The sequence below is a fragment of the Lonchura striata genome, chromosome 6 (assembly GCF_046129695.1).
Source record: "Lonchura striata isolate bLonStr1 chromosome 6, bLonStr1.mat, whole genome shotgun sequence".
NCBI classification, from domain to species: domain Eukaryota; kingdom Metazoa; phylum Chordata; class Aves; order Passeriformes; family Estrildidae; genus Lonchura; species Lonchura striata.
In genome coordinates, this window is record NC_134608.1 from 38,830,147 (window position 1) to 38,857,936 (window position 27,790).

Sequence of the window (27,790 nt, forward strand, 5' to 3'; positions counted from 1 at the left end):
GAAGCAGATAAACCTCTAGCTCACAGCTCCTGATTCTATTTTCAGTGCTCCTGAAAATACTCAATACAGACAAGCTTACATGACTCAAGACAGCTTATCATGAGACTGTGAATAGGCTTAATATTCACTCATTCAAGATCACATGATCTAATCATTGTAACAGAAGTACCTTCAGCTTGCCAGTGGCTTTTGCCATCTTCTCAAAGCCCAGATGCATCATGAAGAACGGCAGGGCATCCTGTGCCTTTTTGCGCACATCCCCATTTCGATCCTCAAGGCAGGAGTACAGGTGGGGCACACACAACAGTAGGTCAGAAGGAACAGAACGGAGGGCAGGCAGCTTCTCAGCCAACCAGCCAAGAAGCTGAAAGAAAGTTTTAAAGTGTTCACAGAGCTGTGCAAAGTTTGTACGTGCCAAGGCATGAGAGTCTGAACAGCAGTCCTTCACACACCATTACATTCTACAATGTAAGTAGGAAAAACCCACCCATTTTTCAAATATTCTTCAACAACATCAATTTTCATGTCAGCAATTACAAAAATTAAAAGTTAAGTACAGCATGTTAACACACAACTATCTTAAAACTTTAAGCCTGGTCTCTTTGCAGGCTGTTCCTTCCTTTTGAAAGGAATAGAATTTCAGCCACTCTTTTTAATGTCTCCAGTTCTGTTCCAAAGTGAATGTAAGGGAACATAAACTAGCTCTTTAAACGCTAATTGAAACAGACAAAAGTTCCATTTTAGAGGCACTGAAGTCTAAATGACAGCTACCATGCAAGAAGAAAGTTTGTTATTAGCCTTTTAAGGTTTAACAATTTTATGTCAGAACAAATACACAGCGACTTGTTTTCCCATATAATGGTAGTGTTGTGTAATTTCAGTCTGCAGAGATAAAGAGTCTATAGACATAAGGTTATTTCGATTTGACATAGATAGGAAGTTTACTTGACAGAAGCCTACCTCTTGTCTTAAGAAAGGATTTTCTTTTTTGAGCTCTTCTGACAGGTCTTCCCCTTCCAACCACTCTTTCATGCCAGTTTGCTCAGCCCAGGCATTCACAGTTGCCAGTGCAGCAGCACGAACATTATTCTGCAGCAAGAACAAGATTTAAAAAGAATGAATCTAAAGAGAGGTCAGAAGATTACGACACAAGAAGCAATAGTCATCCTTCCTATGAAAGCAAAAAGCTTCCACATCATGGGCTTTGAAATCTCTTTTTTTATTTGCAGCTTAAGAAGCCTAAGATTCAGAAGAATTTAGTTTCAGTGATGATATCAGCTACAGCAATCTCCAAATCAGACATTATACTTATCTACCATAATTTTTTTTTAAAAAAGTTTCATAAAGAGGGTGAAAAGGTATCTCTAAAATTACTTTTACATGCTACCATTCATTGACGATAATTCTGGGTATCTAACTCTCAAAGAAGTTAAAAATTAATGTTAATGACTTATATAGTGTTTAAAATAGACTGCACATTCATAAATCAAGGCAAGTGGATTATGGAGCCTCCTATTAGGGCACTCCCATTTAGGATACATATGAGCAAAATCAGGAATGAGGGAGCCCTCTAATTCCTAACGATTTCCATCCTGTTTTTTCCAAGTAAGATTTAGAACAGCACCCTTATTTGAAGCAGCTATATGAAGTTATGAGAAGCCAGATGGAATATTTAACAACCGTGGTTCTTTAAAATGTTATCAGTCTAGACATGACTCAATACATGTGACCCTCTCCTGTAGGCAGAATTTCTGAGGAAAGCTAGTAACGTAGCAGACTAATTTAGTTAAGTATGAACCATATAAATGCAGAAGTAACATCCAGGCATATATGTATGTCAACAAGAAGACAGCATCCTTGCTTTACCAACTTCTCCCATCTTCTACCTCATTGAAGAAAAGAAACAAATCATGTGCTGCAGATAAACACATCCTCATCAGCCTTTCTGACAAGGCCTTGGTTCCCATCAGCCAAATTTAATTTGTTTTCACTCATGCTACAAGCTGATTATTTTCCTCAATTTTTTAGTGGGTCCACTATAAACGTAGTGAAGCAGGACCCAAAATGGACTATTCTCATCTTCAAAAACTTGACAAATTTCATAAACTAGTTAAATCTTGCACTTAAAGTACTTAAAAAATCACCACTGAAAGAGTGTTCAAACGAGCATACAATCTTCTGTCAGCATTATTGTGCTTACAAGTTATGTCAGTATTACACATTTTAATTAAGAGTGTAAGTTAATCACAATTGGTCTTATCTTTAAACCACATACTTGCAACTCTCCTGCCAGTCTGGGGCTCTGAGCAACTAGGTCTAGTGGAAAGTGTCCATGCCTACGGCAGTGGGCTGGAACTAGATGGTCTGTAGGGCTCCCTTCAAACCTAAAAAGTTCTATGACCCTATAAAAGGAGTTTGCTGTTGCCTCAGGATAATTGGCGAGTTAAAAGAAGAATTTAACAGTCACATAAAATCTCTTAAAGGGAAAATAATTTGAACCACGAGATTTTTATCTAGCCCTAGAACTAGTCCAAGTCTTTCCACTGTTCTGGACAGGTAGATCCAGCTTCTGCTCTTCTTCCTACTCACATTCCAAGCAGAGACAGCTGAAGTATGCCATCTTTGATAATAGCCCATGACTTCTGACACAAGATATTGGCATCTGCCCAAGCCTCTTTACCCATTGCTTCAGATAGCTCTTTCCCATGGTCCTAAGTTTGATTTTGACACAGCATCCTGGCAAACTCAACACTAATGCTATTTACACAATCTTCAGAATCAGTTCTGAAAGTCCTATGTAGACCTACAGTTTAAAAGTCCTTTACACAGTGACAAAGACAACAACAATGTATACTGGAATCCACAGCGATTCATTAAAAAGTCTACAAGAAACTTTACCAAGCAAACCTGTTCAGTGCCTAAAATACTGTACTTCCAGCAGCAGAAATACGCACATTGTCACCACATTCATTTAAAAGCCAGATTGTTTTACTGGGTTTAGTTACAAGGAGAAAATACATCTGAATATTTATACTTGAATATTAAGCTGTCATTCAGGCAAGAACTTTTTTAAAAATTGGTAAGCTTCCAAGAAGTTTTAACTACCAACCACCTTTCAGGTATGTATGGCTTAGATACACAAAAATGAAAGAGATCTTGATGCTTGTCCTACCTTACTATCTCCTAGAACTGTAATGACAGGAATTCCCAAATTTTTCACATACTGTTTGATATTGGGGCCCATTGCTGTTGCTAGCTGCTGAAGAATGCTCAGAGTTTGTTGCACCTGCACAACAGGAAAAAAAAAGGTTTGAAATAAAACAGTGTAACAAGCATTTGTGCAAAAACTCAGTTATACAGGGAAAAGAGATACTGCTATATATTAAGCATTTACTTTAGAATGCCTGCTCAATAAAACATATTCCAGCCTTCAAATTCATCACACTGAAAACCAAAATATACTTCCATATACTGAGCAAATTAAGTTTCAAGTACAAATATTTTCAAACAAGGAACAATTCACTTTTGTGACAAATGAAACTATTAGTCAAATTCTTTTAAGATTTCCTTATATTACATTCAGAGCAAAGGTAGTTTTTATTTCTTTCAAAGCATTCAAAGCAATTTTAAATGAAAAAAAAGGAAAATATTTATTAAAATAGGGAAATGTATGATTTTGAAACACATAGTGAACTATTTCCAAACTGTTGATTTAATGATTGAAAGAGACCACACAGTAATAAGCAAGCTTCAGCAATTATCACTACCTTAACTTTTAAGCTGGAAACAACTGAAACAGGATTTTGAAAAACATACCAAGATTTTATTGGAGTCATTGAGACGACCCTTCAGAGCAACTGGAAGTTCTCCTATGTTTGGCTGTATGAACTTTGCTTCATTTATTATGCTTGTCACTTCATCTAGACCTTCCTTTCTGATCTTCCAATTTTTATCCCCAATCTTAGACACTAGTTCTGCTGTGATCTTATCACTGCAAGAGAAAAAACAGGTGAAGTGTCCATTTACTTAGTAATATCTCTATTTGAGAGCTTTAACACCATAGATTTCTGCTTAGAAAGCAGTTATAAATGCAAAATTTTGAATTGAAGTGGTAGTGAGTGTTCAGGTGATAGAATAAAAACCTACCCAATATCTGTTCTTGGCAAGAGATCCACAACATCATTCCCAGCCTCCTCCTGTTCTTCTTCTTCACCATCATCCCCACCTCCCACGCTGTGCCTGGAAATGCCACGAGTTGGAGCTGGTGCTGTCTGTCCTTGCATCTGCAAGCAACACATAATCAGAAACAATTTTACAATTTTTCATTTGACACTAAAAATAAAACCACTTGTATGATACAAATGCACTGGATCAGGACAGCAGATTTCTAAACAATTACACTATTCAAACAAACCCAGGAACCTTTCAAGTTCATAATGAAAAAAAAGGACTATTGAGATAGCTACACATAATGAATTGGCAGCCTTTGTGCACTGTCTTAAGTCTGGCTCAATTACAAGCCCAAGAGTTAGACAACAATATTACTACGAACTCCAGCTACTGAAGTTTCAAAGTAGCTTTAATGACACTTGGTAGCAAGAGAGCTCCACTTCATACCTTTTCAAATTCTGCATCTATCTGGGAGAGAAGTGCTGGCTTCTCATCTTCAAAAAACATTCGCAGAGAAGGTCCCACATAAAGATACATTACTCCCAGCAATGTAATGGCAGAAGTCCTCACAGCCTGCCAGAAAGAGGAAAAAGCACTCAGTCTTCAAATCCAGGACTGATAATAATTCAGGATGAAGATTCTAAATTTACTCACTGGGTTAGTTGCAGCAAGAGCAGTTTTCACATTACTGATGAAAGCTTTGACATTCAATCTGTGGAAAAAACATGTCTCCCATAAATAAAACAAAACACAGGAAACAGCACCAACAAACAAAATCATCACAGTATGTTAACTAAAAAAGATACCCCTAGAGAGATTTACACAGCTAACTTAGATGAAGACATGTATACTCATACTCATAAAATTATGTAATCACAGGTACAGTGTAGATAGTAGCTGCTTAAATAACTACTGAAAAATCAGTCTGGAGAATAGCCTACTGTGAAAATCAATCAGTAAACAATTTATACAAAAGCTTACTCTTATCACAGCTGGCAGTTTCTTAAACTACATAATCCATGTGGACAATTAGGACTGAAATATTGAGGAAAGAATCTAGTACCTGAAACATGACTACACAATAAAGGTGAGGGTATATTACTGTTCTGGTGGGTCTTTTTTTTTTTTCTGGTGGGTTTTTTTTGTTAGGTACTCTCACGATTTTCAAGAAAAAGGCACAATTTTCAAATGGATATTTACAAGAGAAATAAAGGAAGGTGGGAATCTTATGTATTACCTATGCAGCCTCTTCTGCACACTTCTGCAGTAACACATCTATATATGCTCCATGCTGCAAACATGTATTTTTGGTGGAATTTACTAAGGAAGAATTTATTTCTCAGACTCAATCATGTCACTATCCACCTAAAAGCCACAAAATATCTTAAGACAGGTAGAGTAACTGCCCAAGTAGTCAAATTAAGTGATAGTTGAAGTTTTCCCTGCTTAGAGATTCTTTTCCTCAGGACTAAACTCTATTATATATGCTTAACCACATCCAGTTAAAAGACTAGTGATTAAAAATTAAGGCATGCTATCCCTGGTTCTGATGGAGAAATAATTTCTCACTCTAACACTGCCAGGCATAATAACAGCTACTTTGTTGGCTAAAACTTCATCCACCTGCCATCAACCTCAAAATGTCTCCCAAGGAGATTAACAGGCATGCTGGTTATGTACTCTCCAGTAGGTTATGAGATTCAGTTGTGTTTTTTTCTTTTCAACTACAAAATGTGTAGTGGTCCACCTGGGTGCAGGTGTATCCAAGTAGGGCTACAATAGACATGCAGTACCACAGCTCTGTGTGCAACCCACACCTGTAAGAACCGTAAGACAGATGATCTTCAGAGAAGATTGAGTGGTGAGTAAAGTAGCTAGTAATGTCATCACATCCTATCATACTAGTAATGCCAGATACTTTCAGTTATATACTAAGAGCTAGAAGAACATGACTAGCATCACAATTTAAGGAACTAGAGCTCAGATGAACACAGCCTTAGCTCCAAATTAGAAACATTTTCATTCAAGTTTCTCTTAGGAATTTATTTAAAAGACTTACCCAGAAAAGCCAAACTCTTTAATTGCATTTGAAAGCCAGTTCAAAGTTTCTGACTGGTTTTTAGGATTCTTCTGAGAGAAAGCCATAGCCACAACCTGGAATAGATGAGAGCTAATTGTAAACTTTCACTGGCAAACCAGGTGACAAAGCAATAAGTAAGTGAAGATACCTGCAAAAAACACAGGACAAGGGTACAAAAAAGGCTAGGGTAACAGAAAATGAAAAAGCAACTGTGTCACTGTAGCAGGATACAACTGGAACTGAAGTGAACCAGAAACCCCTGTACTTAGAGGCAGCCAGAGGCAGCTTTATTATGGATTCGTATATGCTTTTCTAAAAAAGCAGAAACATTAGTTAATTATTCATTATTACTGTGCCTTGGAAGATCATAAAAGAGATCCTTCTAGAAGCTGTGCTGAATCACATGGAGGACAGGGAGGTGACTGAGACAACCAGCATGGCTTCACCAAGGGGAAGTCCTCCCTGACCAACCTCAGGGCCTTTTATAATAGAGCAATTATAGATACCATATATCTGGACTTCTGTCAGGCCCTTGACAAGGGCCCCTACAACATCCAATTCTCTCCAATTTGGAGAGAAGGATTTAATGGGTGGACTTGTGGGTAAGAAACTGGTGGAATGATCACATCCAGAGGGTGGTGGTTAATGGCTCAGAGTCTTGATGGACATTAATGGCAGGCAGCACTCCCGTCAGGGATCCATATTAGGACCAGTGCCATTTAATGTCATAAGTGACAGACAAAAGGATTGAGGGCTTCCCGAGGGCAAGTTTGAGATGAAACAAGCTGAGTGGTGGAGTTAATACACCTGAAGGACAGGAGGCCATCCAGAGAGACCAAGACAAGCTTGAGAAGTGAGCCCATGGGTACCTGAGGAGCTTCAACAAACCAAGGTGTTGCACCTGGGTCAGGGCAACGCCTGGTATCAACAGAGGCTGGGGGATGAATGGAGAGAGAGCGTGTGCAAGAGAGAGCGTCCAGCTCCTCCAAGGAGGCTGCACAAAACCCAGCAATGAGCACTCAAACCAGAAAGCTAACTGTGTTCTGGGCTGCACCAAAAGCAGTGTGGCCAGCAGGGTGAAAGAGGGAATTCTCAGGGGATTCCCTCTGCTCTGCTCTTGTGAGACCCCACCAACAGTGCTGCAGCCAGTTCTGGGGCATTCAGCACTGGAAGGACATGGTTCAGTTAGAATGAGTACAGAGCAAGGCCACCATGATTCAAAGGACCTCTACTATGAGGGAAGGCTGACAGAAATAGAATTTTTCAGCCTGGATAAGGCTCCAGGGTGATCTTCTTATAGCCCTTTAGTACTTGAAGGAGGCCTCCAAGAAAACTTCTGAAAAGGGCATACAGCAGTTGGACAAAGAGGAATGGGTCTGAACTGAAAGAGGAGTTGTAGCTGCCCCGTCCCTGGAAATGCTCAAGGTGGATGGGGCTCTAAGCAACCTAGTCTAGGTAAAAGGTATCCCTGCCTATCGTGTGGGGGAGGACCTAGATGATCTTTAAGGTCCCTTCCAACTCAAACCATCCTATGATTCTATTTTCAACTTTAGAGGAATATATATTTAACTTCTGTCTTGGGAAGCATCTTGAGAGCAAACAAATCACTTTCATGCAACACAGAAAAGTCAAAGATTTGGGATTTACTCCTCAGACTGAAAGGACACACTACACATTATTTCTGATTTTATTTGCTGAAAGAGTACCTTTGCTGCTCACTCACCTGCTCAGCAGTCCATGGCAACTGACACGCTTCTGCTATTGCTGTCATGGCCTCTTTTGCATTAGTTCCACATTTCACATCACCAACCTTGTCTACAAGACCATCCAGCACAACCTGTGCTGAAGTTTTGGAGAAGTTTCCTTTCTGTGCAATTAATGCAACTATATGCAGTTTCATCTGCATCACCTGCAGTGTCCAAAACAGCAAGAAATTTACTGATGTCTTTGTGTATTTTAAACTAAGTTTTCTCACTCTATATATCTATAGGTACATATAAAAATTATATGGATTTGTGGGTAAATAATAACATACACACAAAATTTGTATTTGTATATATATATACACACACATTTGAATATGTAGAAGTATTTATGCACAGATATTTTGTACACACACACAGGTGTTTTGTGTGACTATACACAAAAACTGTGTATACATACAAATACAAACTATTATATATAAACACACACAATCAATAATACTGGGCTGCCATTATCTACTTTTATAACTTATACACACACACACGCTTACGTATATGCACATGTATACATGATATACATCTAAAGACAATCTTTAGATACTTTAGATGACATCTAGAGTCTCAACTCTCAACAGGAATAAAATCCAATTTGATAGTTTATTTTCTCATTGATTACAGATAGAACTGTGGCCACAGCGTAACATATGCACTTGCAGCCTTTCAGCTGGAAACTTTATCCTTTAGTAACTAAATAGTCCATTTCTGTTAATGTAATGTATTACCTGAAAATTTGTTTCCTTCCAACCAGGTTTCTTGGCTAGCATTCTCACTAGGGCTTGGCAAGGCATTTCACTTCTTTCCATAAGCTCAACAGCCTAAAAGATAAACATCAAGTTAACCAGTGGGTCACAAATTATACAAAACAAACAGAAATTCTCAACTGTTCTCGAAGTATTTTCTTAATACTGAATTAAAGCAGAGAAATTCTCAGCATAATAATTTACCTGAAGAGCCATTTTTACAAGGAGTCTGAGGTATTGAACCAACATTTAACCTACAGATCCGCATCACTATTCCTTTAATGTTCTATAGCAAATGTCCTTAACAATCAATATTGGCCATTCCGACCCTAGGAATTTAACACTTAAAAACACAACAAAATCCAGAACAGCCCACCTGCCCCTCAAAAAGCTGCTTTTGTTATTAAGTATTTTATGAAGCTTTCATGTTGGAATGTTGACCACACAGCAGAGATTAAGCCTGAATATGATCTAAATTACTGGGGTTTAGCTGTTGTTAGGCTTAATAATTCAATTGAAATGACAACATTTTAATAAAGCAGGCTTCTGCAGCAGCATTTCAATGCAGCCAGTCACCATTTCCCAACTGAAGTTAGTCACTTTTCCCACTAAAATAGTAAACTCAGTCATTACTGTACTGGCGTCATGGTGTGAACTACTTATACATCTACAGTTGAAGCTTTTATTTGTTTGTGACTACATGAAGCACTTTCCACTAGCTGTGAAGACTGCTAGTACTGTATAAGCCTCAAAACAAAAAATTCAACTGGCAAATTGAGAGTTGATTACAAGCAATTACTGCCCAACACACAAATAACAGGAACTTCTTTGCAATAGATCTGGCCTAGATGTTGCAAAATCTTTTGTTTAAATCTAGCTATCTTTGAAACCAAGCTTTACAATTACTTGGAGTTTTAAAAATACCTCGATCAAAATACAAGTATTTTTGACAAAAGCACATCTACATTAAGGCAAAATACTTACTCCACCATTGCTATGGAATTTAAACCATACAAGCCATTTGGCTTTTTCAAGTATTGTTTAATCCATCTGAAGTGCTGACATACAACTACTACTAGTAAGTACTTCAAGAGACTTAAGAGGCCTAAAGAGCTAAAGAATTTATTATTTGTTTTCTCCTTCCCTACTGACTCTCTTATCAACTGTTCCAAACATACCTTCTGAAACTCCTCCATGCAGGCAAGCCTCTCTTTCCAGTTACCACTGTCCAACTGCTGGATACAAGACGCTGGAAGGACAGCAGCAGCTTTCTCTTCACATACTTCTATCTGCAGCCAGATCAAAACAAGGTTAACACTCCACTACATCACTTCAGAAGAGTTTATTTAAGAGTTTATTTCAAAAGTTTTATTATCTTAAGGACAGGTAATATACTGCACTGACCCTTGTACTGTGGTGCATTTACAAAATAGGAAACGGGTTCTGTTGTAGGTTAAAAGATTTCAGTATAGATTGTGGTTTAGGGGTCTTATGGGTTTAGAAAGCTGCTAAAATTGCACCACAACAGAAAAGTAATCTCTGGAAAGCAGGAGAAACTGTGCAGACAGTCAAAAATAATCTTGAATACCAACATTCTGCTTAAAGAATCAAGGAGAGGTAACCTAAAATTTGCAAGGTAATTTTGGATCAAGTCTGAATAAGCACTGACAACAACAAATCAGAAGTTGATAAGGGCAGACAGGAGAAGACGTATCTTCTGTCTCCATTTTAGCAAAACATAAAATGAAAGTTAAAAACTTCCCTTGTTTCACTGGTGTCTGCATCACCCACAGGAACTGTATTCTCATTTTCTACTGCATAACTAACAATATAAGCTGGAAACACAATAGAAGTTATTCACTCTAAGGAACATTCCAAATGAAACTATGGTTTGGATTGACAGTCCAAAAAACTTGCAGATACATCTAGCAAAGCTCTAACAGGTTTTTTGTTACTGTTTGACCCACAGATACCAGAGTAAAGTAGGTAGATGGTCAGCTAACATGCAGAATTCAGTTAACTTTTTGGAATGTAACTTAATATGAACAGCAGAAAACATATTAGTTCATTTAATTATTACTTTATTTCACTTTAGATTTCAATGTAAAATCCACAATAATGTATTCTCAGGCTTTTAATACCAGATTCCTTCAGCAAATCATGTGTCCTAAATTACATATGAAGTGTAACTGTTTTTTTATCTCTTCCTACTTCAGGGACAATAACATACCCTGTTATAAGGGTATAAGCATGATTTCTTACTGTCTTAAATGGCCTGGTGCCAACAACAGCCTGAAAAACAGGTGTATTTACCAAAGTCCCATTTCACCAGTTACAAATGTATACATACTACTTTCCCTTCTCCTAACAAAACCAAAAAACCTCCATAAAGAACTGTGTAGTGCCTGAAGAACTTGACTAACCAAAGCTGCAATCTTTGGTTACAGAGGGCTTTGTATTTCAGAATAGCAGAATACTCACAGAGAGCTCAGATTCAAAGATTTCTTTGGTCTCAGGACCCTTCTTGCCTTTAGGCCCAGCACCTCCTGTACCTGCAGCTGTAGCTGGTTTGCCTCTCTTGAGTGGGACCCCAGCCTAGAAAGTAAATAGACAAGGTAGCCGAGATCAAATAGCTCTCTAGCTCAGACATCAAAAGAACTGCTGTTTTTCCTATAGTGCACTTCTATATTCTAATGTCAGAAAAATATGTATCTCTGATAGCATAACAACTGCAGGCAGAGATAAGCTAGAGTTTATTTAATTAATATACTGCTTTTAGACTACAGGTTCTACAAAACATAACAGGACAGTGGAAGATGAAAAAGGAAAGACTAATACATTTGTAAAAATTCAGGGAATAATGACTTAATCTGTATGTTTTCCTATGGACACTGGTTAGATACTAAACTTGTGGCTGATTTCTCTTTCTCAGGTTATCTGAGTACCAATATATTTCAAAAATATTATCTATTCTTCTATTCACTTTCAGGTATCCCACCTGAAGAACTAAGTAGCATATTACAAAGACCATGTACTGCAGTCAATTTTTAAAATCCAAAGAATAATATTAAAGAAATACAGGCTAATAGTTCAAATTACTTCAGAAGGTACAAAGGAACAAACTGAAAACTATGCTGAAAAAATACCCAATACTTAATTAGTAGCCTTGCTGGTTACAAGAAATGTTGACTTCAGCCAGGTATTACTATATCACAGAGCACATCAATGTTGCAACACTTGAAGCTCCTCTGAATGCCTCCAGTCTTTTATCACTATTTCAAAATCAAAATCTGGTATTAAGACATAAGTGGCAAGTCAGTTTGTGTCATTAAAAACTGGGATTTCATTACATTCCCAGAAAGTAACAGATTCCTTTTGCTGTTAGGCTCACCTACTCCTGCAAAAGGACAGTGATAATTCAATGGAGGCAAATGTTCAACAGACCAGCTTTGATCTGCAGTAAGTATCTATTTGATGCAATCACAGACAATTGATTGTCAGAAAACCCTCTCACCTTCACTGCTGATGCTTTTTTCACCGGTCCTGGTTTGGTTGCTGCATCTTTTGTTTCTTTATCTCCTGCAGGCCCTGGAAGAGCAGTGGTCTTTCCAGTAATAGGCTTGCCTTCTTTTTTCTCAGCTGCTCCTCCTGCTTTTTTACCATAAACCAATTCTACCTTTTCAGCACACTCTTTAATCTGTCAAGCAGTGGGGAAAAAAAAGAGGTGGGGGTAGAAAGAAGCCATTTAGCTACCAAAATTGATGCACAGTGTCTCTTTTTACCAGCAGTGGCTCAAACTTGACTGCTGTGGGAAAAGTGTGAAGATTTTAAGTAGTTTACTTTCCAAGATTTTGTTATCTGGTGCTCCTGGTAAGGTTAACCAGTCAGTGGCATCAACCATCACCATATTGCCAAAATAATTCTCCTAGCTCAAAATGAAGTACATTTATATACTAAGAAAACACTGACACCCTACTGATACTCATAGATGCTCTAAGACTAAGTCCAAGCACCTCAAATTATAAAATCTTCATTCAGTCAACATACCTGCCAGCTTATGCAAAAGTATAACAAATTCGTTGTTGGGAAGCAAGTCTTTAATACCAAATTCTATCTAGTAATAAAAAATTAAACCATATGGCTGTGACCTAAAAGCTTGTTTCAGACAACAAAATGTTAAAAAACAAACAAAACTCCATATACCACCAACCAAATCCACAACTAAATCTCACAACCCACCTCACAGATAATATAGTCAAGATACTTCATGTAAGAATGAAGAGATTTTCAGATTCCCTGCAACATCAGTAACATTCAAGTAATAAATACATCTTCAAAAATCTGTTCTGAAATTAACTAGACTAAAGCATCATCTTTCACCTTCTCCAGCCTAAGATGCATTTTAAATGGATAAATGGAGCCTTTTTAACAACATTTATAACAATACTCACCCGATCAAGCTTTAGTTTGTCCACATCTGCTAGAAATGGATTCACAGCTTTCTCTCCAGCGACTTTCAAGGCAGTGCCTAATGCTTCAAATCCAGCATCTCTTACTTCAGGAGCAGAATCATTGATATGCTGCAGAGAAAGACAATTTATGTTATGTGACTTGTGGCTCATATCTGAACATCTTCTATACAAATCCCCTCCCCTTATTTAGAATCTAAATCTACTACAGAGTAATCCTTGATATTCTACTACAGAAAGAAAAAGGCTGGTTTACACTTCGGTTTTCTTATGTACTGACCAAGTCTACTTTTTCTCAGATACAGCCATTTTATCACCTTTATTTTTTTTTTTGTGTTGTTTTTTTTTTGACAAGAAGAGGTTAAACATTCATGCTTTAAACACCATGAAAGTTCATAAAGAGTTTAAAGTTCTGTAATCTTGTTGTAATCTCAGTTTTTTAAGCCAGGGATATTGCCTATACCAGGGAAAGGGCTGTTTGCAATAACAAAAGAAGAATATATCATCATTTACACTGAAAAATGCTCTAGTGTCACTGCCATGTATGAAACACTAATGATTGTTATTTTATTCATAGCTAACAATAGCATTCCAACAAAAACTTAGAGATGTGTGCAAGATGCAAGTGGCAGTGTCTGGGATAATAGCTGTAAGTCACTGTCTTAATCTATTGCAAACTTAGTGAGCCTACAGCTTCAAAAAAGCTAAGATAAAAGAAACCAAATTTTTCCCCTGACTGACAGTCACCTTCAAGTTTGATATCAGCCAAAACCAACTCTGAGGGCTACACAGCACACAAGAACTCTTTGGTCTCTACACTACCTTCATTCAGGTCTTTCTCCCCAAACAATCCAAGGTTTCACACCAACAGTACTCAAGCCAATGCTAGAGAAGTATCAACTTCTTTACCTTAAGAAGTGCAGCACAGAAAGGTTTTAACAGGCTTTTTGGCAGAGTAGAAGGTGTGCAGTGTCGGAAGCTTCTTGCAATGAAAAGGGATGTTTGTTGCTTAATTGTTGGGTTTTTGTTGTCCATGACTGCCAAAATATCTTCACTTATGTTCTGCAATGTGGTCTACAGTGTTGAATAAAAAAGTCATTATTTCAGTAAAGAGAAAAGCAAATCAAAGTTCAAGACCAATTCTCAGACAATGGGAAAATTTTCACTCTTACTTACTGTAAGAAAGATTGCATCAATGGCCTCCTGCAGTGCCTGCACTACCTGGGGCTTCTTCTCTTTGAATTTCTCCAGGATTGTTGGAACAACCTATAGAAAAGGGAGAAAAAATGTCAAATCCCTCTTCACTAATATAACTGGGAATCCTGATAGTCTACCCCATGGTACTTTGCAGAGAAGCCAGTAAATCAAACATCTCTGCTATACTCCTCCAGAAGTACACAGCAGTCTGAACTAGTTTATTCTTGCTGTTCTCCAATACTAAACTCATTCCCATAATTCTATTAGCAAATATAGATTTTTAAACAATTTCATAACAAAAGGTAGACCTACAAGTTCACATAATTACAGATTATGTAATTATGCTGGAGGAATACAGAGTAATAGAATGGAAATTAACAATTACACAACATAAAGAGTGCTATGTTGTTGTATTTGAAGAATCCAAGGCGGCATTTAACCTGTCCCCTCTTTCCCAGCTTTCTGACAGCACTAAGCATAGCTCATTAAAAAGCTCTCATCTAATCCACAGCTGACAAGATCGTGATTCTGAAGTAACTGGAATCCTCTCTGCAGCAATATTTTTCAGATCTACCACCTTGAAAAATCGTATCTGACAGTAAACTACGCTATACTGGAATTTGACAGCAATTTCTACCTAGGTGCTCAGACAGTCACTGCTAAAAAAACAAATAAGTAAAATATTCAAGGGGGAAAAAAAGTAAAAATAACTAGAGTGCAGATGTGCCAGTAACATGAATAGGTCCATTTTACTATGAACTCTGTAAGAGTAAGGACTTCTGCCACTGAGCCAGAAACATGCAGATCTTAACTGTGGAAAGCAGTCTATTCTCAAGATTTTCATAAACAACAGTTCATTGTTTGGAAGCAGCCAGATGCTTTACAGAAAGTTATATGCTCTTGCATAACAAAATATAGATTTACTTTCTACTCAGAAGCTGACTATGGGATCCCAGCCCCTTGTGACGTACTGTGACCTAGGCTCAGGTGGTATCTTGGGCTGCAACCTCCAAATTACCAGTTCACAGACTTCAACACTCAGAAAACCTCCAGATAATACAGATGGCACCACAAAGACCATCATACATGCAACTGCAGGTGCTAGATACCCCTACATATCAGAGAATAAAGTCATAAAGAGAAGATATTTAAAATCATTAACCCTCTGTTTTAGAAAATACTGACAGGCAAAATGAGCATTTTTACCATGGCAGTTAGAACTCACAGCCCATGCAAAATGCAAAGAAGAAGAATGTACCAGGGGTACAAATGCAGTCAGAGGTGAAGCTGGCACACATGTACCCAATTATAGTGAGGAGTATGATTATATGCATGATTTCACTACTCTTGCAGGAACACAGACTGCAGACTAGCACTGCAGTCATGTTTAAGTAACAGAGCTTATAATCATACAATTCTAGCAACAATTCTGTTTTATAACACTTCAATGCTCACTGTCAGGAGAAGTCTACATCTTCCTCACAAGTAAATAAATCCAATAAACAAATCAAATGAACTGCTAAAATGAATACTGAGATTATGCAATTCAGAGCTGCCATTACACTATTGAAAAAGTCATATTCTCAATGCCATTTGCTTGATAACCACAGAGCTACACCCTTGTTTTAGAAGCTTTGCTTTTCCAACACTAACTCTGTAGCTATAATGGTTAAACTTCAGAAATCAACTATAAAACAGATGCCAGAATGATTTTTATAACTACAGCTTTCAGAATGAAAGTGACTGTCCAAACCGTTCAGAGTTCAAGAGACCTGACTGTCTGAAGCAGTGAGATTCAGCAACTTCCCAATTCAGAGACAATACTACCAGCAGCCAGGCACATCAGTTCTCTAACCCCATTACTCTTGCACATCACACTAAAAATTCAACTGAGCAGCTTAAAGAACACAGTGACACAGGCTTGAGAAACAAGTGACAACTACAACTTATTAAAAGCTCTCTTTGCTTCCACATACTGGTTAAGCTTCCTCATATTCCCTAATATTAGCTACTGGTAAGAGAAGAGCACCATAGGAGAGTACAAACAGCACTTAACTGGAGCACCAGAACATTTTGGTACCAAAAATCTCAGAAGTTTTTGCTATTTAGAGCAGACAAAAACCCTCACATAACCCAGGCAACAAGGAAACAGAACACCCACCACCTACCATCCCCCAACATTCAAAAAACCCAACCAACATAAAACATACGCCATGGAAGTGCTAAGTAGAACTCTGATTTAGAAGCTGTTTTTTCCACTGTGGCTTACAAATGCATTCCTGTAGGGGTATCTCTAGAACAAGGTAATGTAAATAAAGTCCATTTAATAGCAGAACAATTCAATTTTCTTAGTATGGAAGACTTATATTGCAACAGGAAGTTTCATGTTGCTGAATATGAATTAAGGTCCTTTCAAACTTAAGCTACAAAGATCTAGGCAAGTATTTCAATGCTTACTCTTTTAAGGGATTGGTAAGCATTCATAACGGTACAAGGAATACCTTTGATAAATACTAAGGCTAGACAGGGAAAAGGGAAAGCGAAGAAAAGGTGTCCAGCATGAATAAAATCAGGAAAAAAGTACATACTCTTACTTACATGCCCTGCATACTGTCCAAATTTCTTTCGGAGGCCTGTAGCTAGTCCAGCAAGGCATTTGGCAGCCAAAGCAACTAACATAACATTTGTATCCTTTCCAACAACCTGAAGAGAAAATCAGTTTCAGAGAAATTGAATTATTTTTTACAATAATCAATGGACCACAGACTGGGTTATTTCCACAACTGTTCCAGCTAGTAATTGTCTACTCATGTGTATTACATAAACTGTAACTTTTAAACTATCATACAAATAAATTTAATAAAAAAAATTATATGTGCATTCTGAGTTTTATTTACTACCTTTTTGAGAGCTTTCACCAAGTCTGCATAGTCTCCTGATTCCAGCTTGGGATTTTTCACTAGTAGTTCAACAGCCTCTAGAGCCTCTTTCCTTTCTTGCCACTTTTTTGCTTCCTGCAGAACAAATAATTTACATTAACCTATAAATAGGAACAGTTCTAGAGAAGCATACTTTCCACAAACCTTAGATTAAAACCCTTTATTCCATCCTGAGAAAACCAAGGTCTCCCTACAGTTCAGTACCAGTAACTGCAATGAAATATGAAACACAATCCTTTCCCATGACATAACCTAGCCCCTTAAAATTACAGCTTTCTTGCTGCTAAATCCAACTTTAAAACTTATTTATGATCGTCTGTATGTTATTAACACTAGTTTGTTATTATTCATGCAGCACTAAAGCACACATTGCAGAACTGCCCGTAAGTCTTAAGACCCATCAGCTATACAAAGAATCAACAGTAGTATTTAAGTTTACGCTTACTATTTTCTCATAGAAGTCTTTGGGAAGCTTGGAGAGAATTTCTACAGCTTCAAGCAACTCATATGCATCTACTTGTGGTACCACCTCTTCCTCATCATCGTCTCCTGCAACCAGAAGAAAGAAATGTATCAGCAGAGTGACAGAAAATTTTGACTAGAGCTTCACCTATGGCTCATTGCTTAGAAAGTGCTATCAGCAGCTGTGAATTTGCTATTTCAAAAGACAGATACTCTTTCATATAAAGTTTCTGCCACAGACACATTTTCTTCTTGCATAGTGCACTCCACATTTGGCACCAGCTTAATAAAAGCTCACTTACAATTTAATGCATTCCTTCACCAACTATGTACAATACACTCGCCAACAGAGTTCAGAGATGAAATAGTTTACCTCCATCTGCATCTCCTCCAAGTGCCTGCTGCTGCTCAAATTTTGCTTTCAGCTCCTGTTGGGAACGCAGGAACCTGGTCTGCTTAGGAGCAGCTGATGATACTTTTATCCATTCTTCTTCCAGCTCTTTTAGCTGCCAAAAGGGAAAAGAATCATCGTATCAGAGACATTATGGACATACTCCAAGACAAGCAAGCCATTACAGTTTTCCCATTTCAAAGTCAAGACAGCACTACCTTTCACTACTATATTTTTTTTTGCCAGTAAAGGAGTGACTTCACATTCACTGTTCAGAAGTCTTTGACTAAGTATATCCACAGAAGAGAATATTATTGCAAAGCATTTACATAAGAACAAGCAGTAGAACAGTCAGAATGGTGTGACCTCTCTGTAGACACTTTGAAATAAAAATGGCTGAGCATGAAGGAAGCTCTCCTTTACAGCCATGCTATTATTACACACTAAAACTAAGATGAGACAAACATGCTGAGCTACATTTGATGAAACAGTTTGGTTTTTTTAACCATGCCCTTTTAAAGCAAGCTACTGCTTTCCACCTGAACATAATTAACTCAAGTGGGTAAGAGGAAAGGATGCACAATTTATAAAGTTTTAAAATTATGATATATTCAATCTATCATAATGCAATGCCACCTCCTGAAGGGAAACAGTCATATCCCAAGCATCATCAGATTAAGTATGAAGGGATTCACAGAGGAAAAAACTTCAGGAAAAAACAAAACTAAGAATGAAAATTATTGATCTGAAGACTTTCAGTGCAAGGGTCTTTTATAAGGGCAACCATTCTGTTACATTCTGTTGCTCAACTGCCATCCTCAGTTCCAATATGAAGCTTCCTCCCACTTCACGTATGTTCAGAGCAACCAAACATTGTCATGATTTCCTTCCAAACAACTAGGAGTGACCAATGTTTTGGGTAAGTTAAATGGAGCTAAAAAAATACATTCCAATTTTGGCTTTAAGAATGCCCGACATCACAGAATCAGAGCATCAAATGTCTAGATATAGAAACACTTCCTGCCTACCTGAACAGAATTTATGTTCTGCAATGGAGGTCTCAAGGCATCCCTTATCCAACGGTAGATTTCCACAGCAAGGAGCTTGGCTTCGTCTCGAACAGCCTTTTCTCGAGATTCAAAAAGTTTTGGCAATACTTTGATGATTGGCTTCAGTGAGATTATCTTTGAACCAAATTCACTGACAGTGAAACACACAGCATCAGTGCCCATGAACAGGGAGCGATCCACAAATAACTCATTTTATAAACAACAGTCTATGAAAGTCTTCCAGTGCACATTTAGCAATTTTGTCATTTACTCAAACCATTACACTAGATATTATTTTGAAATGCTATCGTAAAATTTAAAGAATATAAGCCCTATCAACTTAATCTCCACACCCAGCCTGGAATTACAAAATCAGGCCTTTCAAATTACTTCAAAGCACTTCATCCAATCCAGTGTTTAAATCATCTCCCTTGCCAGCAGGGAAAAAAGACAAAAGAGAAGAAAGAAAGAAGTTGTCCTTAGACCAAAATTTATATAATTTATATGACCTAGTTTTTTTTGTTTTTTTTAAATCACAATAGAATCTCCTTTGTCTATCCTTGGAAACAAACTGCAGTAAAAGCATTAGTCACTTTTCCACTTGTTGGACCAGATAATTATAATAAGCTTAGGTCATCTTCACAGAAAACATATGTGCTAAAATATGTGCCACTGAAGGAACACATAAAACAAGTTTCCCCAGCCAACCACCCTTCCTTGACAGAAGATTCTACATGCTATTGCACTTAATACACAAAACTGCCTATTTCAATCACTGATGAATGAGAACAGAACTTTCTTTTCAAACTCATAGTAAAGTTAACTGCTGTAGTTACTAAGGCATCATATATAAATCACCTCAAAAGCAGTAATTTTTTTTTGATTAATAAACATTTCTTAATTCTGAATTAACCTTTCTACCAATCACACTTTTTCTTATGTTTCCTTCTAATACAAGTCCCATATAAAAAAGCTAGCAAAAAAGGCTACTCAAGAACTGAAATCTACATGTCTTGCTTTCTAGAAATTCTAGTGCACATCATTTTACTTCCACATCAATTAAAAAAAATACTAAGTATAAAAACCTTCAAAACAGGTCTTGGAAGTAACACTATTTAAATGTGAACAAATGAGTTGCCCAGTAATTCAATTCTCCTATCATGACTTAAAAAGAGAGCGTATTTGGAGAAATACCTATGCAAACTTATTTGTTTCTAATTCATATAATCTAACATATATAACAAGAAAGAATAGAACCTTAGCAGAAGATAAAAAATACCAGAAATTAAACTAGTTATGCATTCAAGCTACCCACCTAGGTACAACAAAGACAAATTTTATTATCAATGCAGAAAGCCTACCAAAGCATAAGAAAAATTTAAGTAGCAACACAGCTCAGAAGCAGAAGATGGAGTTTAAGCCAACAGGGCTGCATGCGAGCAATTGATCCTAACATCACAAAGATAACAAAATACTGCATGTAAGAAAAAAAACATGTGGCACGTTTTACAGAAGTAGTTAGTTGAAAGATACTGAGGAAGGTTATGCAGGTTTCTATTTACACTGCACTGTTAAAAGGACATGTAACTAGATAAGCAATTTAAAATAACTAAAATATATTCTTAAATATAGGACAGTAGTTTTGCTTAGCAGAAGCATAGGTAATGTGTTAAGCCCAAAGCTTTATTTTGATATTACTGAAGCCTGAAACAATCAGTTTAACAAGGATCATCCCTCCGTACACCTTGGCAAGTTCTCTAAAAGATATGTAACATAAGGCACTCTCCACATACATTATACAGTTTTCATATGAGCTACTTTACTCAGAAAGAAGTGTTCTGTCCATTAATTTCAAAATTTTGTTTCCTTTAAAAAAACCCTAATGATCAGTATATTATATATGCACCAAGTATAACAATTTCATAAAGCCCCAGTATTTTTCACTCAATGGCAGCAAACAAACTTGATGTGGAACCAAAAAATAATCTAATACTGAAGATTTCATTTTTAGGGAGTACTACTAGCAGCTCTCCTTTTCAATAAAGGAATTCTTATATGGACAAGAGAAGCTTATTGTGCAATGAGCTTGGCTTTTTTTTTCCTTTCTTCTAAAAACACACACTGTGTACTCAATTAAACATGCTCACATCAGTGAAGAAAACAGTGGTTAAAAAAAACCAAAACAAAAAACTAAACTGTGTTTTAGCTTTCACATCAATGACTTTATTAGAGATATTCAGAAGAGAAGCTTCACAGTCTGGAACAAGACACACTAATCTTGCCCTTCTCTCAGAGGCTGGGAAAATGGAAGTTTGGTAAACAGCTACCATGAATGAAAGAGAATCAGATGAAGCTAGTACAACATAGACAGCCCTCACATCTAACAAATCCCATGATGCTGACAACTGTTGCTGTAAAAAACACCAATTCAGGAAAGATGCATTCTACTCAACAATAACAAGGGCCTGCTAAAGACAGCAACAAAATTAGACTCCACATATTGCTGGGGTGAGGAAAAAGCAAAAAAGAAAGCCACAAAAAATACCATGAACTAAAAGCTTACCTTAGTGCTTTCCTCAGTGTCTCTATACATGCTACTATGATTTTGGGGTTTTTGTTGTCCAGACCCTTTAATAATTCTTCTTGTATTGCCTCTCCTTTCTCAATTTCTATATACATTAGACATATATCTTCACCCAGCTCTTTTGCTCTGGCCTTTGGCTGATTGAACACTTTATTTACAACTCCTGATGCTACTTCTCCTGTTGTCCTGAAAGATGAGAGAGTATTACTTTTAGAACATTTATGTGAATTAAGTGTTCTACATCATCCACAGAAAAAAACCACACACAGCAGCAAATCCAAATAAAGGCCCAACAAGTCTTCATATAGAAGGGACTACATCCTAAGATAAAAAAGGTTATTTTTTTCAAGGTTAAGGGATGGCTTCGTCATCTAGTTTTATAAAAGAACACAGATCACCGTTATATTATGATTTTAATACTAGACTATACTAGTGAATAGTAGACATTCTCAAGACTGTATTAACACTCTCTAGTTGAGTTTCACAAATAAATGCTGTGTCCTGGTATTATGTTGAAATATTAAGTGTATCTGTACATAACCCCAGCACAGTATTTCACATATACTTCCAAGCTTCACATAAACTAAATAATTGACACCATTTTTATATCAAGGAGTGTGCAAAGTTGTTAGATTTTTCAAACAAAGCTTTGGGTTTGTTTTATTTGTTTTTAAGTAAGACCTTTATTAATTTAATCGGGTCACAAAGTCAGTGGACCAAAGCACTAACCTGGCCTGTTATGTGCTTTTATTTCACCCTCAGAAGTATGGTCTACTTCATGGCCTAGACAACACAGACGTACTAAAGCATGTCCAGTGAAGAAATTGGCAGGCATGAAGATTAATATTGGTTATGCTGAATGCAATGTCACATCAACATAAGTATATTTTATTTCATGGATGAATTACAGAAATATCCTGCTGAAAAAAAGGCTCCCTCCTGTACAGATAAGACTGTTTCCATCAAACAAGAACAGAAATTTCAGTTCACAGCACTTACACCACATTAGTGATTCACTTTTTTCTCCATTTCAGAAATTTTTACTAGTGCCTTCAATAGTTTTTTAGAACACTGCAAGTACATTGTGATAAGCTAATATGCACATGGAGGCCATCCAGAAGGAAAGCCTGCCATTTGGCAAGTTCTTTAGATTAGAAAGCAAGTTCTGTTTTTAACAGTAGAGATCAGAATTGCTAGTGGCCACTGCACTATTTACATGCAGATGCAGCTTTTCTCAGGGAGGCACATTAAACTGTCCTTACAGCCTAAGAGCACCAAGAAAAGGCTACTTACTTCCCAGCTACATGAGCATTTTCAACATAAGCAAGTGCTGCTTCCAGTCCTTTCAGCTGAGCCACTGCATTGGAGTCGGTCACAAATTTCTTTATCAGTCCAAGATACTTGGACCATTCAGGATTCTTTTCATCATCTATCTTCTGGAAGAGCTTAAGGGCTTCTTCATAACCGTTTAATCGGGCTTTCCATAGCTGGAACCAGAAATTGGACATTTTAATGTTGTGCTTTTACAACCTTAACTCACCAATCTCAGAAAGCTCTTCAATCATATTTGAAAGTATGTTCAGAAAGCTGGCACCTGCAGATTTCTCTTCAATAGCTATATGATTAACATGCAACAGGACAAAATAATTGTTTCTCCCCCACCAAGGATAGAGAGATGCCAGTCTTCCCCCCTGCCCTTCTTAAATTCTAGCAACCACCAATGAGGAGGTGGGAGCCCAGCAATAGTTTCAGCTACAGATGAGTAATTTCTCCATGTGAATGAGTGTACTTATGTGTCAGCACACAAGCTTACGCCATATAATGCTACTAAAATATGCTTAATAGAGGTTATTCAGCCTCTAGGTTGGATAGAGCTGATGCAGTTTCAGATATGTTAATACTCACACCGTGCAGCTGTCAAGATCACCCAATTACAGAGTATTTAGATACAGAAACACTACAAAAACTTAATGAGCAGAGATACACAGCAAGCCAAATAGATGATTGCCTACCTTATGTTCACATTTCTGATCAATGGGCAATTTCATCCACTCACTGTCGTCCCCCATTGTAAATCAGGCTCTCTCAATAACTACAGTAATTTCTGTGCAGATAAGGACAAGTTAGAAAACAGAAAAATACATATAGGGTATATACATACTTATACCTAAAAAAAAAAAACCACCATAAAACCGAACAAAAAAACCACCACAAAACAAAACCACAACAAAACACACAAAACCCCCCCCCAAAAAAACAAACAAAAAACCAACACCAAAAAACCACAAAAAAACCCCAAAACAACTCCACAGTTCTATAGTAAATCTCATTGCTAATATGCAATCTGAGGTTGTAATTATATTTAAATGCACACTTTGAAGACCAGACCACTATTTTTTTAGCTCTAGAAAATTACCAGAAGCCATTAAAGATTAGAGAGCAGTGCAATTTTTAGTATTTCTCACACAAGTCTCAATAGGTGAAACTTTTAGTAAGCTGAAAAGGTATGTGGAATATAACCTCACCTAAGCTTGAGGAAGAATGTACTACAGCTAAGGCACTAAACCAAAATGAGCTGCCATCAACACTAAAAACTGGCACTTACTGACACATGCTTTTAGCAACAGGTGCCATGAATCAGAGTCAAAAAATAATCAGATGCAAGTGTAAGGACAGTAATTTTAACAACTTTACAAACAGCACAACTGAAATGAAGAGTTACCAAGAAGAACAAAACCCATTTTTGCCCTAATTTTAATGTAGCCAGAGTCAGCAACTGTCAACAAGAGATCAATTTCTTGCTACCTACAGGGTTTAAATCCTTAGTCATTCAAGTTTTAGTGGTTTCCCCCTTCTCCCTTTCCTTTAGATTAAAATAAGAACACTGACTATAAGGGTATGACAGACGAGATCTTAGGCTCAATGCCCATCTCAGACTTATTGTACAACTAATTTGACTGCTCAGAAAATAATGAGAGATCCAGTCTGATGCAGAGAGGTCAGCAAAATTAAAATAGCAGTAGCAGTAGAAAAGGCTCCCAGTGTTATTTATAAGCACAAAATCAAACCAGAGAGGGAGTAACACATTTCAACACACCAGTCTGAATTCACAGACCAAGCCAAAAACTCTATAACCCAGACATACACAACAATTGATCACTACAGACATGTAAGTACACACTAGCAGAATGCTCCGAAGAGAAATTGAGCTTCTGGCCTACTGAGTATTTCACCTAATTCACTCAAAGGTTGTCTGTGGAAAATTAATCCCTTGAATTAGTGGTACATTTTCAGTCACATAAATTAATATAAGCAAGTACTTCAAAACCTTCCGTCAGCCACACAACACTAACATATAAAGCTAACCTGATAGCAAAATTAGGCTAGCTACAGCATGCAGTAAAAACAATCTTTTTAATTCCTTCCCAACCTCCTCATAATTAAAAAAGAAAAACCATAAGAAACACGAAGAACTCCAAAACCCCTGTCACCGATACACACAGCCCCACAGCAAACTACAGTAAGTTAGCCTTAAATATTTACAATATTTAAATGGATTTTAAATTTAAATTACAACATTTTAAATGGATGTTAATACTGTTCTCACTATAATTGCGTAAACTATTAATTTGTCCAATGGCAGTAAAACAAGAATCAATGTTAGAACACAAGCTGACTACATACATGAACAAATGTATGCAAGCGTTATTATAGCTTCCCCTTTTCATCAAAAAACAACAATATGGATATTTTTTCTTGACATCAGCACAGCAGTACTAAGTGTGCTTCTAAATAAGCACAATTTTTTGGGGGAGGACCAAAGAACTGTGAACTGCTGAGAATAAAAGGATCTACTTATTTTGTAAGAAGCAAAGTATGCAGAAGTGAGGCTACCTAAAACCCATTCTACTGAATTGTTAATTCTGTTTCACTATCTGTTTAATGTTCAACTTACTAAAAAACAAAACAAATCCTCTAGTCACAGTATTCCTCCATGTCAGGAACTGACAAAAAAAGGTACTCCAAATTAAAATTTACAATGAGAACTCAAAGGCCATACCAATCCCAATCATACAAGGTCAAAAGGGCAAGTGAGTTACTGCATCCAAACCCCATCAGTCTTTTGCAATGGATCAGCTCTCATCTGCTTAAACTCCTGCTAAAATTTTCTCTACCCCAGCCTCTCATTTGTTCTCTTATCCCTCCTTCAGCCTACTGAGAGAGTTGATAATAAAACAGCAATCAACAAACTCCTGATTCAAACTCAGTGTATTTTACCTATTAAAAAAGCCAACCAAAAAAACCACACCAAACCCACAAAAAAACCCAGAAATCAAACGCACACATACCGAAACAACACAAAAAGCACCATCCTGCACCCAAAAGCACAATGCTCATAGCAAATACCGAAGTGGGGGGTAAGGCTTATCTATGAAGGCAAGGACCTCTCTCCAAAAGCAAAAAACGAGACTGAATTAACATGAAAAGCTTTCCAAACAGCCCACCTAGCAATGGATGCAGGCATGCCCTACAGCGAACCGTTTCCAGCAGTAAAATTCCCTATCCCTCACATTAGTTCTGCAGCCAAGTGCCATCAGCAAAGACAGCTCTGACAGTATAAACTGAGCTGGCATTAGGAATATCTTCATTTGAATGCACCAATATAGAAATAATGGCGTACTTCCTCAGTGTGGATGCAGGCAACATAAATAGATGCAGTGGTCTCTTCCTGAAGTCACATACTCCTATGCAAAGAACAAGCAGAATGAACTTTATAGAAAATTAGGTAACCCTGATTCTTAATCAGAAACTTGGAACCAATTCAAGCTATTGTCTCTTTATACTTTTTTTGCTGAAGTACATATAAAGAACCAATACAAGTATAATACTTATTCTGAACAAAAAAAAAAAAAAAAAGAAAAAAAAAAAAGGAAAAAAGGGGGAAGAAAGCATGAATACACATACCAGCAACAGAAACACCAGGATAAAATTTTGGCACCTGTACTAGACATCTACAAAGTTTTTGTTTTGAAAACTGACAAAAGCATGAACTTCCTACTTTAACAATAAAAAGAAACATTTATTTCTCTCCAGAGATCTGTTCTGCCAAGGAAAGAAGTCTTACTGTAGCCCTCAATCAAGTACTACAAACCTCAATTCAGTTCAAACCCTGAAGTCAATAGCAACTCTATTAAAAAGCCTTGCCCATTATCATACTGATTTACAATTATTTTTATCCTTACACATATACAACAGTTCACTGCCACAAAGTACAACCTCTTGCTTGTACAGTAGTGATACACTACAGCATCTGGAATTTCCCTTCCCACAACACAATGTACTTAACTTGGGGGGAATCAAATATAATAAGAGACATAGGGAAAGGAATTCAATGACCATTAAACAGTATTTCACCTTTTTTTTCAGTCTGCTCAACTGAGCTCCCCCACTATTTTTAGTCATTAACATCTACAATCAATACTTCAATTACAAAATGGGTTAAGTTACCTTCTGCACTGAATCTGCCATCTAAAAATAGTGACAAAATTATACTCCCTCCAGTAATTTACAAAATCCCCTTAGAACAGAATTTCTCAGAAAGTATTCCACGGTCAGAGAGGGAAAGCTCCTTCTTCAACACCCAGTCTTTCTAGCTTCATCACTGCTCATGTCTGTCCTAATGCCAAGATTTTGTACTGTCTACATCTTGCATTCACCAGAATAAAAGACGATTGTTTCTCTTTTCAATTAAGTCACTGGGTTCTGTGTGATCATAGAATATCCCACATCTGACAAAAAGGTTTTTCTTAAAAGCTTCTTTGCAAAGACATGTAAACCTCAAGTCATTACTTCTCAAAACCAAATAGCAAGTGGCCTCATTACACGGAGACAGCTAAATTCCGTTATTACTAGTGAATTTGCAGCAATGAAGTGTTTGACCTACAT

The 27,790-nt window shown here is 37.1% G+C and overlaps 1 protein-coding gene across 11 annotated transcripts in view; it reads right to left on the minus strand.

Moving 5' to 3' along the window:
* Positions 1 to 27,790, minus strand: part of CKAP5 (cytoskeleton associated protein 5) — a 53,022-nt gene that overhangs the window by 19,150 nt on the left and 6,082 nt on the right. For 8 of the 11 annotated variants that reach the window (XM_077784175.1, XM_021533361.3, XM_021533360.3 and 5 more), the window contains exons 2-25: positions 23,857 to 23,948; positions 23,138 to 23,331; positions 21,824 to 22,030; positions 19,240 to 19,411; positions 18,194 to 18,326; positions 17,804 to 17,907; positions 17,320 to 17,433; positions 17,018 to 17,122; positions 14,399 to 14,488; positions 14,132 to 14,296; positions 13,205 to 13,333; positions 12,268 to 12,450; positions 11,235 to 11,348; positions 9,932 to 10,042; positions 8,736 to 8,828; positions 7,974 to 8,159; positions 6,230 to 6,324; positions 4,825 to 4,882; positions 4,618 to 4,743; positions 4,147 to 4,283; positions 3,817 to 3,991; positions 3,173 to 3,286; positions 961 to 1,089; positions 170 to 364 (exon numbers count right to left, since the gene is read on the minus strand). In XM_077784175.1, the coding sequence (XP_077640301.1) occupies positions 170 to 364; positions 961 to 1,089; positions 3,173 to 3,286; positions 3,817 to 3,991; positions 4,147 to 4,283; positions 4,618 to 4,743; positions 4,825 to 4,882; positions 6,230 to 6,324; positions 7,974 to 8,159; positions 8,736 to 8,828; positions 9,932 to 10,042; positions 11,235 to 11,348; positions 12,268 to 12,450; positions 13,205 to 13,333; positions 14,132 to 14,296; positions 14,399 to 14,488; positions 17,018 to 17,122; positions 17,320 to 17,433; positions 17,804 to 17,907; positions 18,194 to 18,326; positions 19,240 to 19,411; positions 21,824 to 22,030; positions 23,138 to 23,331; positions 23,857 to 23,913 (3,186 nt within the window). In that variant the 5' untranslated portion in view covers positions 23,914 to 23,948. Of the gene's footprint in view, positions 1 to 169; positions 365 to 960; positions 1,090 to 3,172; positions 3,287 to 3,816; positions 3,992 to 4,146; positions 4,284 to 4,617; positions 4,744 to 4,824; positions 4,883 to 6,229; positions 6,325 to 7,973; positions 8,160 to 8,735; positions 8,829 to 9,931; positions 10,043 to 11,234; positions 11,349 to 12,267; positions 12,451 to 13,204; positions 13,334 to 14,131; positions 14,297 to 14,398; positions 14,489 to 17,017; positions 17,123 to 17,319; positions 17,434 to 17,803; positions 17,908 to 18,193; positions 18,327 to 19,239; positions 19,412 to 21,823; positions 22,031 to 23,137; positions 23,332 to 23,856; positions 23,949 to 26,525; positions 26,590 to 27,352; positions 27,372 to 27,790 lie in introns of those variants that run through there. The other 3 variants (XM_021533352.3, XM_021533355.3, XM_021533356.3) reach the window with 2 other exon arrangements.